At 42.6% G+C, this 17879-nt stretch overlaps 1 protein-coding gene across 5 annotated transcripts in view; it reads left to right on the top strand.

The window, feature by feature from the left end:
• The window catches only part of nav3 (neuron navigator 3), a 126987-nt gene that overhangs the window by 100332 nt on the left and 8776 nt on the right, over window positions 1-17879 (top strand). For 2 of the 5 annotated variants that reach the window (XM_058077401.1, XM_058077406.1), the window contains exons 13-28: window positions 1030-1153; window positions 2137-2446; window positions 2737-3460; window positions 5452-5877; window positions 6173-6214; window positions 7138-7289; window positions 8086-8280; window positions 8628-8680; window positions 9046-9069; window positions 10842-10865; window positions 11026-11103; window positions 13724-13807; window positions 15008-15119; window positions 15216-15343; window positions 16131-16154; window positions 16534-16700. In XM_058077401.1, the coding sequence (XP_057933384.1) occupies window positions 1030-1153; window positions 2137-2446; window positions 2737-3460; window positions 5452-5877; window positions 6173-6214; window positions 7138-7289; window positions 8086-8280; window positions 8628-8680; window positions 9046-9069; window positions 10842-10865; window positions 11026-11103; window positions 13724-13807; window positions 15008-15119; window positions 15216-15343; window positions 16131-16154; window positions 16534-16700 (2667 nt within the window). The remainder of the gene's footprint in view (window positions 1-1029; window positions 1154-2136; window positions 2447-2736; window positions 3461-5451; window positions 5878-6172; window positions 6215-7137; window positions 7290-8085; window positions 8281-8627; window positions 8681-9045; window positions 9070-10841; window positions 10866-11025; window positions 11104-13723; window positions 13808-15007; window positions 15120-15215; window positions 15344-16130; window positions 16155-16533; window positions 16701-17879) is intronic. The other 3 variants (XM_058077403.1, XM_058077404.1, XM_058077405.1) reach the window with 3 other exon arrangements.

A 17879-nucleotide genomic window follows, 5' to 3' on the forward strand; every position in this document is an offset into this window, starting at 1 on the left:
AAGAGTGATATTTTTGCAGCCATTGTCATGTTTGAATAAAATGAGAGAAAGTCAATTAGACTTCTGACATACACATCTTCTCATTTCCTTTGTCAAGTACTTCTTGGTTTCTATGCCCAAAAGTGGTGTACTGTGTTTTTTGGGGGGTCACTTTGATACCTTTTCCAGTGGAAATGTCAAAAAAAGTGTTTTTTGCCAAGCAACTATATGCATGGGGCATTGAATTTGACCCAGTCAGCCTCTGCTGTCAATCACACATTGAAGTTAGCTCTCAGAGGATGAAGAGTCAAGCGCACTTCAACACCCTGAGGCGACAGGCGTGTCTGAATGTGGACAGAGACAATATTGTTAAAAATACGTTGCTTGTTAGCAGAGAAGCAAATCACATGGACAATTCTGTTTTTTTTTTACAGATTTATGACCATATAGACTTATTAAAAATAATAACTTCCTACTTTTTTGGGTGGAAACACAAATGAAATTTCACACTTGGTCTCGCCCACATTCCCATTCCTTTCAGAAATGCACCACTATTCTCTTATTCTCCACCCGCCTCCCAGTGTCTGATCAATTATAGATGGCAGGCCGGAATTGACGTGTCTACAGTGTGTAATTACTTTCTGGAAGTTGCTTTCAGTTTTGTTCTTTTGACTCATTTTGAAATGTCTAATGACGTCAGTCAGACTGAACATCCTTAGCTGGCATAATATACATGCTGTGTCAGTCGGTTTCATTGCCTTCCATAGTATGTGATTGTGTAAGCAGTCATTTTGCCATCTTTGTGTTTGATTACTGTGCGTATCTCTCTGCATTTGACTTGGCAACTACATACTGTAACATCCCCGTAATAAGATATTAATATCCCTATTTACATGCCTATTTTTTCCTACATTCTCTGTATTTAACAGTACAATAGCGGTCTTAGCTGGCCAGTGTGGGAACATTGATCATTTATTCCTCCACAGACTTGATTCTAACAGTAGATACAACTCTCTTCATTCCCTCTTATTTTTGTTGTGTTTCCTGAAGCTGGGACGACAGCAGCTCGGTGAGCAGCGGCCTGAGCGACACCTTGGACAACATCAGCACCGATGATCTGAACACGCCCGTCTACTCCTCCGTCAGCTCGTCACGCAAAAGCAAGGGCACCCAGGTTAGTCCGCTTTTGTGCATAACGCCGCCAATGTGCAATGTCCATATGTGACTGGAGAACCCAGAATAGCAACAATTGCACACATGTACTTAGCTAACTTTGAATATAGTAATACAAAGAAATCCTTGCCTTCAAATGCTGACTAACCAGCATGTTAGACTGGTCTGCATGTAGCTGAGGGAATAAGCTGCAGTCTCCCTGCTCACTCCTCTCCTTGGAGGCTCTTTTTGCACTATTCTGCCAAGCATCTTTGGCCTCTCATGGAAGAGACTCCAGTGTTGCTAGGGAGACTGCATGGCCATCTGTCAAGGAAGGGCTTTGTAGAGATTGCGTTTGTGAGTGTGTGTGTAGGTGTGTTTGTGCATGAGCATCCCAAAGGAGGAGACATAGTCAGACCAAAGATAGCTCCGACATCACACACGGTTACTTTGTTTGCTAGTGGAGTTTTGTTTCCTTGTGTTGCCTACATACCTTATGTTTTCAGTGTTGGGGGTGATTCCTTGAAGTTGGCAATTACTGTAAAAAATTCACCTCACTAATTAGGATTTCTTCATTCATTCATTCATTTTCTACCGTTTATCCTCACAAGAGTCGTTGGGAGGGTGGGGGGGGATTGGGGTCTATCCCAGCTGTCTTCGGGCGAGAGGCGGGGTACACCCTGGACTGGTCGCCAGCCAATCACAGGGCACATATAGACAAACAACCATTCACACTCACATTCATACCTATGGACAATTTGGAGTGGCCAATTAACCTAGCATGTTTTTGGAATGTGGGAGGAACCCGGAGTACCCCGCAAAAACCACGCATGCACGGGGAGAGCAAACTCCACGCAGAGATGGCTGAGGGTGGAACTGAACCCGGGTCTCCTAGCTGTGAGGTCTGCGCGCTAACCACACATCCACCGTGCAGCCTAAATAGGATTTCTTAACGTTTTTTTAATTTTTCCAACCTTGTATTCATCACTAATTTTCCTGCTACAGTCTCAGAGAGGAAGTAAGTCCAAGCATGCCGAGCAGGAGGTGAGCAGTAGCTGGGCAGGAGCCGAGGACCTGAAGAAGGTGGACGAGGAAATCGACATGACCATGGACCCCAACGCCGCCTCCTCTCGCTGGAAGCCTTCCTCGTCCTCATCGTCCTCCCAAGCCCAAAGCCAGTATGAGGAGGTGGGTCAGAAGGCCACAGCGCTGGCCCAAATATCCCAGACTGGGTCACTGAGAAGGGGCATGACAGCCCAGGTGGGCATCACACCACCCAGGACGAAGGGTACTTCTACTTCCCTAAAAACACCCGGTAGGTGTTTCCATCTTTTCCATTTTCAAACTGGAAGATTCCTGCTTGTTCATTGTTTTACATGTATTCCACTTCCCTTCAAACAGCTTTGTTCCAGACTTTGACAAGTTTAGATACACCTTCTCATTGAATAGCATGAGAAAGTGTATCCAAGCTTTTGACTGCTACTGTAAGATCAGCAGAAATCACGTTGGCTATAGGCCACAATTTGTTCGAACAAGTCTTTGGCCAAAAACCTGCTGAGGACTATTTCTGCATTCATGCTAATGAGTGTTTCTGCAAATTGACAGGCAAGACAGATGATGCCAAGGCTTCGGAAAAAGGCAAGGTGCCCTCCAAGAGTGCATCTGGCATCCAGCGCTCCCCCTCAGACGCTGGTAAGAGCAGTGGCGACGAAGGCAAGAAACCCCCCTCTGGCATTGGACGCCCACCCACCACAGGTTCTTTTGGATACAAGAAGATCCCCGGTCCCACGGGGACTCTAATCACCTCCAGTGGTGCCACACTCTCCAGTGGTTCAGCTACCCTGGGCAAGGCACCTAAATCTTCAGCTGTCCAGGGCAAAAGCGCAGGCATCAGTTGCGTGCGGAAGACCAGCCTGGATGGTTCACAGCCTCAAGATGATGGCATTCTACTCACCTGCGGGGGCTCCAAAGTGCCTCTCCAGTACCGCTCTCTACCTAGACCGGCTAAATCCTCCAGTGGAGTAGCAGCAGGACGCAGCGGACACCGCTCTAGCTCCAGCAGCATCGACTCCAACGTCAGCGGGAAATCAGTTGGCGGAGGGGCAGCAGCTGGAGCCAAGCGTCGGGATGGGGGAAAGGTGGGCTCCAGTGATTGCTCCAGTCCCATCAACATGAACCAGACGGACAAGGAAAAAGTAACGGTAACAGAGCAGGATCCGGGACTCTCTACATCGCCCAAGTCCAGCCCTTCGTCTTCTTCAGCGGGGCAGACGGGCCTCAGGCAGCCGGGCTCCAAATACCCTGACATTGCCTCTCCTACCTTCCGCAGGTAAGTCACTCCCTACTCTCATTCTGTATTTAGTCGTGTTTCCACCAAGCAGTACAGTCCAAAGTTATAAATGGTACTAAACAACCTCCTCTGGCACTGTCCTTTTTGGTGGAAATGTGTCTTTTGTCTTTCGCTGTGCATGTTTCCACAGGTACAAGCATTTCATCGCCATTAGTTCCAATCCATTGGATCATATTTAACAAAAAAGCTATGCCACAGCCTTGAGGTGCGATAAGGTTTTATTTCAGGACTAATTTAATATGATTTCAGAAACTGCTGAATACAATCATCGAGTAAAGAAAGAGGGAAATCATTGTAATACACATCATAGACATTGTTTAGACATTGTTCTCATCATACCCTGATTCAGAGGTCTTCTCATTCATGGCGATGCGTCCATGATCAGAAGCAACAATCTGCGGCTCATTAGAAACACACGCTCAACAGGCATGCCAAAACATGTCCGCCCCATCTGATCTGTCGAGTTGAACCTTTTTGCCTGATCCCCATGTCATTATAAGATCTTTTCTATTTATTTTTCCTCTCAAGACAGTATCACCTGTTTTATTTTGTGTGATTGCGGCGACGGACCAGGACGGGCTCACGCTGAGTAGCAGGCTGTCTGAGCATATGTGGAGGCAGACAGGCCTGAGTGGCCTAACAGATTGGCTTCTTTTAAGAAAGGACGCTGTTAAAGCAGACAGATGTGTTGTTGTATGCGAGTGAGAGGAGGAGACGAAGGACATATGCATACATGGGAAGTGTTGACAATTATTCAACAGGAGGTCCTCGGTCTACGTCCAGAACGTTAATTATACCTAAATTAACACCTAAGCAACTCACACTGTACATATAGTATATGAAGGACATATAAGATAAAATATTAAAAAGATTAAGTCCAATAAAGTGAAAATGAGACAGTATTAAAATAAGAGAAGGGACACCGACACTGCATTACGTTGATTCTCCTTTGCATGATCGTTGTGTTATAAATGTTGCACTGAGCTGACTGCTCTTTTATGAAGTTAAGCCAAACTTTTTAGTTGCTTCTTCTTTGTTGGAGTTCAGGGCTATTTCCAGGAATGTAGGAATCAAAATAATAACATTTGAGCGATCCATGAGAATCGGTACGTTAGTCCCGGTTCCCATTGATGCACAAGACTCGATGGCCAATTCTGCAGATTATATATTCATTCATTCATTTTCTACCGCTTTTTCCTCACGAGGGTCGCGGGGGATGCTGGAGCCTATCCCAGCTGTCTATAGGCGAGAGGCGGGGTACACCCTGGACTGGTCGCCAGCCAATCACAGGGCACATATAGACAAACAACCATTCACACTCACATTCATACCTATGGACAATTTGGAGTCGCCAATTAACCTAGCATGTTTTTGGAATGTGGGAGGAAACCGGAGAACCCGGAGAAAACCCACGGGGGAGAACATGCAAACTCCACACAGAGATGGCCGAGGGTGGAATTGAACCCTGGTCTCCTAATTGTGAGGTCTGCACGCTAACCACTAGACCGCCGTGCCGCCCCAGATTATATATGATATGATAAAATGATATAGACATGTTTTGCCTTCACACAATGAATTGTAATAATTAATTGTCCCCTGCAGCTCACGCCCCACTGACACCCCCCACCCATCCCACCCTCCCCATTTGAGTAGCACTGGCTTAGACCGAGCATGTAGCCAGCGTCGTTTGCCATTTCTCTCACTTTCTGAGCATTTTACCATGTTTAATTTCACTTTGCTTTTCACTTTCCTTTTCTTTGACGCAGTGTCATCAGGGAGTTTGGGAGACATGCTGAAAGTAAAACCTAGAAAGTTAGCCAAAAAAAAGTGACGTCATCCTTTTTATAATTATATTAATAATTTCTGTGAAACCACGAAACGTCGGAACACGAGGACCGCCTGTATTTGTAGAAGTACTTGCTGTAGATGCACCCACTTACATTTGACTGCACCCACCTATCTACCTCCAGATTATTTGGCACCAAAACCAACAGCAAGGCCAGCTCCCCAGGCACGCCTGACTCTGGCAAGTGCCCCTCAATCCTGGGCAGCCCGCACGGTACACTGGCGAGGCAAGCCAGTCTGGAATCGCCCTCCTCTGGCACAGGGAGTCTGGGCAGTGCTAGCGGCTTGAGCGGCGGCAGCAGCCCGCTGTACGGTAAAACCCCCGACCTGTGCACCGACTCCCCGGCCTCCAGCCCGGCCTCTGGCCTCTCACTGCCTTCCAACGCTCGGCCCTGGCCTGCCTGTAGTTCGTCAGCTGGCAGCAAGGACACACTGAGCTGCCAAAGCATGACCAGTCTGCACACAAGCTCTGAGTCCATTGATCTGCCTCTGGGCCACCACGGGCCCAAGGTCACAAGAACTGGCAGTGTCAAGTCCACCCTGTCTGAGGGGTGAGTAAGAGGAATTCTGATTGGGCTGTGTCATAGTCATTGTTTCATGTTAAAATAATCAGATTATTAGCACATAGATTGTGCAGTTCTATAAAATATAATATCATTGTCTGTCCATGCGTATAGTGTTATAAAGGTGTGTACCTTATTTCCACGCAGTGTGCATGCAACATAGTCTTTAATGTTACTGTTGTAGTTATTGTTTTTGTCATTTATGTCAGCAAATCGAGTGCATAACATGTTTTTTTTCCAAACATGTTTTTCCATCTAATGCACTCATCCTCTGTCTTAACAGCATGCCTCTTGACAGAAACACCCTTCCCAAAAAGAGACTGAGGTATAGGAAAAGTGTGGGCATTTTGTATTTATACATATTTATAGTACGAATTTGGAGTCGTGTTGTCTTGGATTTCCGTGCATGGTGGCTCATGTTGCATGTTGCGCCTGCAATTCTCTGTGACCTTTTTATGCAGCACTTTTTCACATCTTCTTTGGACTTGCAGAGGTTGCCCCTTACCTCCAAGAGAACTATGCATCTGCATGTATTTCTGTGTGCACGCTCATCTCATGCACAGTTACATTCACAGATGTGTTATTCCTGCACAAAGCACCAATATGTTGTTATTTCACCATAAAGTAGTGATTCCCAACCATTGTGCTGTGGCACATTAGTGTGCCGTGGGAAATTATCTGAAAATGATGCTTGGCTGAATAAATGTCATAAAGTAAAAGCTTCTACATGATTTGGATGGTACACGGGTAATAAGTAGGATCGTGTGTCATTCAGTGCCATGGCAACACCGGACCAGCTCTCACATCAACTAACCTTCCTGTTTTCTAGTTGTTAAGAGTTCAACAGCCGGACATAGCGTATATACAGAGTGGAATGGCGAGTGGAGGTCAGATGTGACAAGCGTAGTAATGAGGACTTTGGAAGGCGGGATGCTGCTGAAAAGTGGATGAGCGCAAACTCAATTATTATCCTCAGAGGATTAAATATGGCCGATTGTCACGCGTGTGATAAGACGGCCTTCTGCTGCTTAGCCCTTTTGGAGCTGGCAGGAGATGAGTGTGTTTGGCAGCCTTGAGTCAGTGTATGCTGATGCATGCATCTTTATGTTTGCCTGTGTGGGTTTTTTTTTTTTTTAGTTCGGCATAAAGGCCTTTTTGCACTCTGCACTCATTCCACCACCAAGCAACCAAACACTTCCAATATATCACTCTTTAAGAACACCTCAGCACAGTCTCTTTGGGTTTCAGGTACCCTCCGTCGACTCGGCAGACGTCTCACGAAGATGGAATGGAGTGGCTCAGGTCCCATTCAACAGGGGGGCTTCAGGACACGGGCAGCCCAATGTCTCCCCCTGGAGCCTCCTGCACCAACGCTGGAAAATACCACTATTCCAACCTATGTGAGTCTATGCATATTTTAGTGAACTCCTGACAGACAATGTGCTTTTTAAGCAATAGAATATCCGTGTGATTTAATAATGCATGAACAGGACCGAAACCAGCCTCAAACATTTTTCCTAATTCATTCTCCTAGAATAGGAAATAACAAGATCCTCCATAAGCACAACAAATTGATTACATGTGACATTATGAGCAACACTATGTACAGGAAGTGCAAATGTCAAAGTGTAAATGCAAATAAGCACACACCCATCAAAATGCCCAAAAATGGGTTGTTATTTTGTCGTTAAAATACATTCATTCATCCATTCATCTTCTACCGCTTATCCCCACGAGGGTCACGGTGGGTGCTGGCGCATTTCCCAGCTGTCTTCGGGCGAGAGGCGGGGTACACCCTGGACTGGTCACCAGCCAACCACAGGGCACATATAGACAAACAACCATTCATACCTATGGACAATTTGGAGTCAAATTAACCTAGCATGTTTTTGGAATGTGGAAGGAAACCGGAGTAAACCCGTAGCATGCACGAGGAGAACATGCAAACTCCACACAGAGTTGGCCAAGGGTGGAATTGAACTCCGGTCTCCTAGCTGTGAGGCCTGTGCGTTAACCACTCTTCCGCCATGTAGCCCCATTAAAATACATGCATTAATCAAATAAATAAATATTGAATGTTAACCAATAAAATACCTTTAATGAGGTCTTCCCTGGGCCATGCCCATCTCATCCACAAGTATTATCCAATCAATAACACAAATAGATATGATCTCTTCCACTCTTGTTGTCCCGCAGTGAGCCCTACCAACATCAGCCAGTACAACCTACCGCCAGGCAGCAGCAACATGAGCCGCTCCAACAGTATCCCCGCCCAGGACTCCTTTGACCTGTACGGTGATGGGCACCCACTGGGGGGCAGCGCCACCTCCCTGGAGGATCGACCGCGGGCCATCAGTCGCTCTGGCTCCTTCAGGGACAGCACTGATGAAGGTATGCACGCACACACACACACACACACACATACAGGTTTAAGTGCAGGTGTACCAGTGGCCACTCAGCAAAGTCCCACTGGTCGTCAAGTCCTTTAATATCAGTTTTAATGACCTGTGTGTAAGGATTGGCTCATGGGTCGCCTTGCTGTGATTACATCCTTATGGCGGTCAGCTTTTTAACAAGCCATGCATGTTTTTTCACTGCCCTCCTGAAGCTATTCGCCCTTTATTATGATTAGCTTGTTATTGCTAACCAGCATTATTCAGTGCGATGTATAACCAGGTCAAGTACATGACATGAAAAGTAGGTTCCATTTGTTACGTTACCTCTTTCTATCATTACAGTTCACGGCTCTTCATTGTCTCTGGTCTCGAGCACGTCTTCACTGTACTCCGCAGTAAGTAGTAAATTCCTGCATTGCTATGGCAACAAGAGTTTTGAATACAGTAGCACATACCAGAAGATTAAAATTGCATTAAAATTTAAAGAGCGCATACTTGAATTTCCATTCTGGATTTGCAGGAACTGAATTTAATCATAAAGTATTGATTAAGTTTGCACGTTGCAAGGAAATATATGAAGTTTGAAAGGATAGACTTGTGACAAATAATTTCCAATTTCACTTTTAAGCCTGCTTTTACCCACAGCAGGGATGCTGGCTATCTCCATCCCTTTAAAGTCATTGTAATGAAAGGTTGACATTAGGCTAGGCTGTTTATTTTTGCACTTTCCTCAAGTTTGTTTCCGCTTCTCTTTTTCCAGACAGAGGAGAAGGCACACTCAGAGGTAAGAGGGATGACTTAGTCTGTAGTTTTGCTTGCTTCTGCTGAGATTGTGTTGTGTTGCCATAGTTGTGTGAATGCTGAAAAGCGAAATCAACCATGACTGATTGATGTACAATCAGTTATCGTTATCTTTTGAGGTGGTAGCATGTTAGGTGTTAGCATTTTAATCTTTGGTTATGCTCTTATTAAATGGCAGACATTTACATGGCATGTTGAACAGTAAATTCACTATTTCAGTGCTTAGAGCTATCTTGTTTGGTGTTAGCATGCTAACTTTTAGCATGTTAGCATTTTAGCCATCCTCCTCATTTTCAATACCATCATACAAATACTCTCATGTTTACTACATTTTTCAACTGAGGCGAACCATTCTAGCTCATTCATCGTATTATTATTACATTCATTTTACATTTCTACATTCATTCTACATTACATTCATCACTTTTCTATATTAATTTTGTGTTTGATCGCATTTCTACATTAATTTTACATTTCAACACATTTCTATATTCAGTCTAAGTTTCAATTTCAACACATTTCTACATACATTCTACATTTCAATGCATGTCAACACATTTCAAGAGGGAATTTTAGTTTATCTGCTGCTTTTCAGCATTCACACGTAATTGCCACAGAAATGCATTGTGCAGCTTTGCATGTGGGATAGCAAATGTGTTTTCATGTTGCATTTAGGTTTGCTTTATTGTGTGCTTCAGTGTCATAAACTTTATGTACAATGTATGTTTAGGTGACTGCTGTGTTTGTGTTTTATTGAGTCTTGATGGCTTCGTAAATGTATTTGTCACACAAAGCAAAACATGGCTATTTGGTGACCGTAGGCTATGTTAACACGTACACAGAAGGTTGCAACGCCCTTTTCTAGAGTGTGCTGGTGTTTTTACTTGCCTAGTCCATAAATGGTGCAGAGAGACAATTTGCTATAAGAGATTCAGTACGTGTGGACATAGCCTCACTTTAAGAGTAGTTGGACTGTTATTGCATTGTCAATGAAGTCATGAAATAAGGATGAAGATGAAGGATCAATCAAGTAGTTTAACTCTATGTTGCATTGCTTTTTATTTAGATTTTCATTACCAGTAACATTCCTGCACTCCTTCCAACTTGATCATCAATCACCTTTATGTCTAAATTATAATTAACAGATAATAACCTTTGACAAAATTCACATTTCATAGATATATTATTGTTTAGTTCCATTTCTGTTCATTTCTCATTCCTGTTTGTCTTTTAGTGTCTGCTCTTCTTCTCTGTTTTCCTCTAACCAATTAACACTGGATCAAACAGTAATGGCAAATACAGCTAAGCCTTTTCTAAACTGACTCTCGGATTAAAGTAAAAATCAGCGGAATCTGTAATTGTGCAGCCCTTACGGGTGACCTAATCCAGGAAGCGTATTTATTCACATAAAGCCAAAAAGCTGCAAAGATTAGTGCTATTAAAATATGTAAATAACGTCAATATTTCTTAGGGGAGTATTTGTGCAGCATTACTTTGCTTAAACAGGCAACGAAATGGACCTAATAAACACCATTTGTCTTAAAACAATTGTAATTTGTGACTTTAACTGGCTGTATAATAGAAATGAGCTATTTGCAATACTATTTGACCCAAAAAGTGGAACGTTTGCTGGGTAACTCCTAACTATGAATACTACAAGCATTACCTGTAATAACCTCTGTCTTTCCAGCCTCATCCTGTGTGATGGAGGCATGCAACATAGTGTTAATTTTGACTTTTCTCTTTTCAATCAAGGGCCAAACAGTCCAAAACTCCACGGTAATCCCCCACACTTTACGTTCACTCTTTTTTTGTTGGTTTTTTTTCCACACAGTGTCGGCATGTAACTGTGCAGTTTTTGCATCCCAGCTATCAGAATGAAAGCTGCACATTTCTTGCTTTCTGTTAATAATTTGTTTATTTTTTGCTCCCAAACCAGCAAATCAGGAAGCTTCGTCGGGAGCTGGATGCATCTCAAGAGAAGGTCGCGACCCTGACATCCCAACTGTCTGCCAATGTGAGTTTGTTTGCCTCAGTAGACACCCCCACCACCATCCAAACATGGATCCTAGCATTTGCCTGTTGGAAGCGACATAAATCTTGAAAGCATCCACAGAAGCCCTTCTGAAAAATCTGTGCAGGCATTTAGCCTTTTTCCCTTGTTTGCTTTTGGTACTGTGTGTGGTTTTTGTGTTTGGAGATAAGATGTTTTCCTCGGTGGCTTTGTGTTACGTACACAGAGGATTCGTCTCGGGCAGTTTTGTAGCAAGAAAATTCAACTGAGCAGAGCAAATGAGACAGGCAAGCGAAGTGGGAGATGAGGATAAATGGAGCCAGACTAAAGTGTGTAATTCATGAAAAAGGGAGCGACGGAGTTAAGATGCAGATAGATCGACGATATGGCTCAGCTCAATGCCAAACACTTTTGCTCTTGTTTGACTCACAGATTATTAAAAGTTGTGCACAACTGAAACTATCGGGTTGAAAAATGAATGGAAGACACTAACCATGCACAGCATACTATATAAGCAAGGATATTCTGAGCCTAACAGTTTGTTTGAAAAATACGAGTATGACTGGAAATGGCTGGAAAATCCAACCGCTGTAATGTACATAGTGTTAGATTATACCCTTCTAACTAAATATCAGTGCAAAAGTAGGCGTTATTCAAAAGTATACAAAAGTAGAGTTATTCATAAGCGAGGAGGAGCAGGAAGTCATTACTAAATAGAACAGTCTGACTCACGATGCCATCTTAGATAGAAGGCTAAAATCATCATGCAGCAAATTAACACTCAAAAGTTCACTAAGAAATATACAATAGTAACCCAAAATATACAATAATATCTGATGAGCTCCCTCAGGTAGCCATTGGCAGCCATTGACCCGCTCTGCTGGGAACAACAGTTGGGGTATTATTGTATATTTCATATATTATTGTAAATTGCACAGCTACCTTTTGAGTGCTAAGTTACTGTGTGATGATTTTAGCCTTCTAAAGATGACACCGTGAGTGTGGTTTATATATGTACAAATTTTTCTTTCTAAATGTAGTGGGTTTAAAGAAAATTACGGTACTTTATTATAAGGTATTGTTTTGTCATATATTATTTAACACAATGTTTAATAAATATACACATTTAAATAATTGTCACATGTGGGTGGACAAGTGCAGGTCAATAAAACCGAATATCATTGAAATGTTCATTTATTTCAGTAGTAATTATAACATTGTAAAAAATTACAAAATAAAAGTAGTAGTTCTATTAAAAATAATATACAGTACAGTATAGATTTTATTATGTACTGTAAATGTAAAAAATATCCACTTGAATAATAATAATAATAATTGAACTAATAATTTTTGCACCAAATTCAAATTTATTGAAACGCACCTGTACATTAAAAAAAAACAATAATCTAAAATTTATAAGTAATACAGAGAACTTTTCCAATTTATACAAACAAATAAAATGTGTGAATTTGCATTCATTTGACTGACAGAATAAAATCTTAAAATTAATCTTTTATTGCATTATCTTTATTATTTTTACCATCCTGCTTATCATCATCATTGTTGTGCTGTTGCGGAAAATGTGTTTGGGTCTTAAAGTGTTATGGAGGAACTAATATGGGTCATTTGTGTTGAGTCCAACCTAATTAGTCGTATTTGTTGCTACACTGTGGTGTCGTACTACACTCTCTGGGCTTCTTTTTAATTAACCGTGCATTTCTTTGGGGTTTTTATGATGAAAAATGAGGCTTAATTAGTAAAAACAACATTCTTTGAAAGGATTAAGACCAAACCCAAACTATTTCTTGTGTTGTTTTTTTAGCGCTTCTTCTTTTTTCTGTAGTGTTGCATTCAGTCCATTTCTAGCGTAGTTGTGCGTCTTAGTCTGATAGATGTCCTTGATATTTCACCCACGCCTGTTGCGATGGTGTTCTAACAGCACTGACACTGATAACTTCACCTCATTCACTCCACTGGTTTGGCCCTTCATCAACTTCAGCCAATGGCGACCATCGGGGACAGGCTGAAGAACAAGACAGATGGTTCAGCCACAGGGTCCTACCAGCGCCTCCTTCAGGGTGGAAAACAATACTGGCACATTTAAAGGTCATGACATTTGGGATACAGAGATAAAAATGCAACATAGTTTGGTGTTTGAGACATTTTTACAGTACAGTGTGTTAACTTGGAGACAAACATGCCATCCATCACTCAGCATCTGTTGCTATTGGTCATCCCTTCACTCGTTTTGTGAGATTATTTTATCTCCACATCGCCCCGGAGCGCCTTCTTGTCATTGCTTGACGTTCTGCAGTCACAGTCGCTCTGACAGGAGTCGCAGGGTCTCAATGTTTGGATTAGGAGGGTGGCTTGTCAGGGCACAAACACATTTAGGAGCCAATCCAAGAGCTGTATCAAAAATTGGAGCTAATAATGACCATTTTAATCAGTAGTGCTGAGATTCCTTTTCAGACTGTAACCATGACCATTTTTGAGAGGTATCACTGTTTTGACACAAATATAAGCCGAACCTGAATATAAGACCTCCTGTCTTTTTCAATACCTGTTTTATGGGATGCACTTTTAATTATTTATTGTGTCTTTTCACCTTTTACCCCTGCAGGCTCACCTGGTGGCTGCCTTTGAGAAGAGCCTGAGCAACATGACATGTCGCTTGCAGAGCCTCACCATGACTGCTGAGCAGAAGGTGGGTGACTTTAACAGTCAAAACAATATGAGAGATGTGAAGATGGTGGTATTTAGTCAAAAGTAGATTTGTTTTTGTCGGTAAATAGGTAAGTAACATCTTAAAAATGCATCATTTTTTACGCATCTTTTGTGTTTTATGTCATTAAACCAGGCAAAAACCTTTACAGAGGAAGCTATCTCTAGGCTCAGGCTAGTGATGCTCAATATTGGCTTTATTACCGATATCCAGTATGATATATCTTGAGAAATTAATTTCCACAAAGTAGGATTCCTTATTTTTGAACTTTGAGCATATAGATATCACGGTGCGGCTTTGTGAGTTTCTCGGTTCGACCCCAGGATGCAGAGATTAGGACCCAAATGCAGGTAAAAATATATATTTATTTTTGCTATGCAGTAGAACAATGCACTAGCATGGCAAACTCAACCAAAGACAATGAACCGACAAAAGGAAGACGCACCGGCTGAACTAAATACAATCAACAAATTACAAACAGGTGCATGTAGAGGAGAAAGTAAAAGTGACGGAAAACAGGACAGACCAACACAGGAAATAATACAAAATAAGGGTATGAACTAGGAACAGAGGCAAAAAAGGAACTAAACGAGCTGTCACGAGGGGGTGAAGCCCGATCGTGACAATAGAAACCTGTTTTTGACCTTCTAAATAAGGTTTTTATCATAATTAGAGCCTTCTAAATGCCAAACACCACCCCTGAAGTCACCTTTACACATGAATTACCCCATATACTAGACAGTAAAGGTAATGGGGGGGGTTCAAGGTTGAGTTTGATTTAGCCATCAGACCAGCCAATTGGGTCTAAAGTGCACATGACACGGAAGTGTGTGAGATTTGAAACACAGAAATGATTTGCACTGAATTTGTATAACCTGAATGTTAAAACACAATCTGAACACATGCATTTTGCTTATGAATTTTTAATCAGTAACATTTTCAGCATCGTTTTATTTTTAAAAATCTGAGAATTGAGACACAAAAAAACATAGTGGACAGACATACTGAGGTTGTTGCTCTGCAGAGCACGGTGAAGTTTAATGAGGTCTCATTCGCACCGATGTCATTATTGCCAGAATAAACGTTTATATGCCCCGTTATCTCATTTTTTGACAATATCGTCCGTTGTCAGGCATCCCTAAAATAGAGGCTAATAGTTTTTTTTTCTTTTTTTTCCCTCAGGAGTCTGAATTGGTTGAGCTGAGGGAGACAATAGAGACGCTGAAGACCCAGAATACTGATGCTCAAACGGCAATACAGGTGGCACTCAATGGCCCGGACCACCTCCATAAAGGTAGTTGAAATGAACCGATCGTACTATTGAGACACTAGTTGAATTTCAATCAGTGAATGAAACACGGATTTGTTGTTTTTTTGGGGTTTTTTTTAGATCTGCGTATAAGACGGCAGCACTCCTCAGAAAGTATGTCAAGCATCAACAGTGCAGCCAGTCATTCCAGCATGGGCAGCATGGGCAAGGATACCGAGGACAAGAACAAGAAGAAGAAGAAGAGCTGGGTAGGCGGACCAAGGCCATCGCGTCACTGTTGCTAGGCTACAATGTTTTGCAGGGTGTCAGATAAGTAGTCGCCATCCATTGCTGTTTGAGGAGCTCTTGGGGTTTTCACATTAACGTCATCATGCAGATGAGGCTGCAGAATGGCAATAATAATATCAAGGGTATGGATGTTCATCTTGAAATTAAATGCACAATGGCGGGTAGAAAAGTGCTTCTTGAGGCGCTGGGGCTTGAAGTCGAAGCAGAAGTGGCAAACACTTTTACTGTCGTCAAAGTGCTTTTTAAAAGGCCCTTAATCCCATGCACGTACTCACAGGAAGGCCTAAAATCCCCAGATAGGTACTTATCCTTTAAAAATGACTCAGATGTGTACCTTTACTTCTTTTTCTAAATCTGTCCTCCTCGGTTCCTCTTCCAGTGGAGCTTTGCAGCTCATGCAGCAATGCTAACTTAGGCTCATTAGTGCATTTTAGGCCCTAATTAAAGAATCAATTAATGATTCATGTGTACAAATACTGCCTCGGTGCACAATGGAAGATGGAAAACGGAATGAGGTGCCTAATGAGAGCTATTAAATGAGTTAATTTCTGCCTTTGCAAAAATAACGAGAATGACCTCCTCCCAGGCCATGCATTTGTTAAATGTGTACACCTCCATATACACCCACCTCCGTGTGTGTCTACATGTTAGATTCAAGCATGATTCACTGGGAAATGAAAGAAAAGTGGAGTTTTGTGTGGTGTGGGTGTGTGTGTGCTTAACACTGGGTGTGTTCTACATCTTCAGGTGGCTGATTCCATCCCGGCTCAGGTCAGTCGCCCCCTAGAGTGCCCTTTGAATGTGTGCAGTGCAGTTACCCTCCACCTTCGCCCTCCTTCTTTCCAAACCATGTGTTCCCCTCTTGAGTTCCCCCTTTTTGCCCTCTTAAGAACAAGCTCTCCTCTTGTCTTTTCTGAAAATGTCAGCATGGATACGGCTGCCCCGTCATTGCTTGTTCAGCCATCATTAAAAAAAAAATCTCCTTCCCCCGTTTCCATCTCTACTTACGCCCTTGATATTTGCCTCCCTCTTACCTCAACCAACTCAGCAATGACCATTGCTTGGGAATCACACACTCTTGAAAAGGTTGCCTCTTAGCCATATTGACATTGCGTCCGCCCTGCATCTGTGTGTTTGCTTTGCCATGCAGCTGCGCAGCTCCTTCAAGCACGCCTTCAGCAAGAAGAAAACCAAGTCGCAGTCGGCCCACGATGAGATTGAAGAGATGACCGACTCGCTTCCGTCCTCACCCAAACTGCAGCACGACAACCGGCAGGGCAGCATCGCCACGCTACGCTCTTCGCCCTCCACCACAGAGTGAGCTATTACACACTCAACACACAGTATGTGGTACACCTCCACTCTTTGATGCTTTTACACACTTTTGCAGCATATAAGCCACTCATTGATGCCATAATGGACACATCCAGGCCAACGTATCAATGTCTAGATATTGTGGGTGTCATGGTACCAATTTGTAGTCTTATTGCTGTGTCAACTTGAGTACAAGCCCTCCCTGAACATAAGACGACACCTCACATAACAGCATTAGCAACTGCAATAAAAAGAAGATACCACATCTTAGCTGCTCAACGGTTGTGATATTCATTATGGTTAACTTGTTTGACACAGAAATAAAATAGCGTCTTATATTTGGGTCAATAAAATACAAATCTAAGGCATTCAGAAGACGGTAGTATTCTACACTGGCCACTAGGTGTCAATAATGTTATTGTAATCTTTGGTTAGGCTTACATTGCCAGAACATCAGGCTTTTTTTGCAGGTTTGAGTTATCTCAGGCATAATAATAATAACATAATAATCATCTTCATATCAACACAAGCTACTGTTGCGACCGTAATCCACTCCAGGCTAAAACTCAACTCTGACCTTCCAATGTCACTTCCTGTCCTCCACACATCTGGAACACATTTATTTCAACACACGTGGGAACAAGTGATATCGTGTGTCTACTACTTTGGGTGATACAAGTATAAAGATGACTATAGGGGTGTTATTTCATTTCAGGAGGGCTCTGATAATGTTAAAAACTGCGTCTAGAAGGCCGTAACAGGTTTTCTATGCTCTAACTACAAAAATATTCCTACTTCACTTATCATGGGTGAGTCTGGAACCAATTAAACGCGATAACCAAGGGATTACTGTTGTGATTGTGAAAGAGAAACCTAATGCTGTGTATACACACATTTTTCATTGGTTGTCTCGATCTTTCTTATTTTTCTGCTCACTTTTCTTTCACCTCTTTATTTCTCTTCCAACCTCACTTTCCATGCTTTCCTTTTTAACCCCCTCCCCACCTCCTCCACCACCACCATGCCACACCGTGTAGCAAGTGCCTTTGTGATAGCAAGTCCTCCCCAATTTGGACCTCAAAGAAAAGGCAAAACGGCCATGTGGTCTACAAGCACAGATCTCGGTAACAGACTGGAAAGACTCCCCAAGAGGGAGGGTGTGTGTGTGCAGTGTTGGTGTGA

Source organism: Doryrhamphus excisus, chromosome 7 (assembly GCF_030265055.1).
Source record: "Doryrhamphus excisus isolate RoL2022-K1 chromosome 7, RoL_Dexc_1.0, whole genome shotgun sequence".
Lineage (NCBI taxonomy): Eukaryota > Metazoa > Chordata > Actinopteri > Syngnathiformes > Syngnathidae > Doryrhamphus > Doryrhamphus excisus.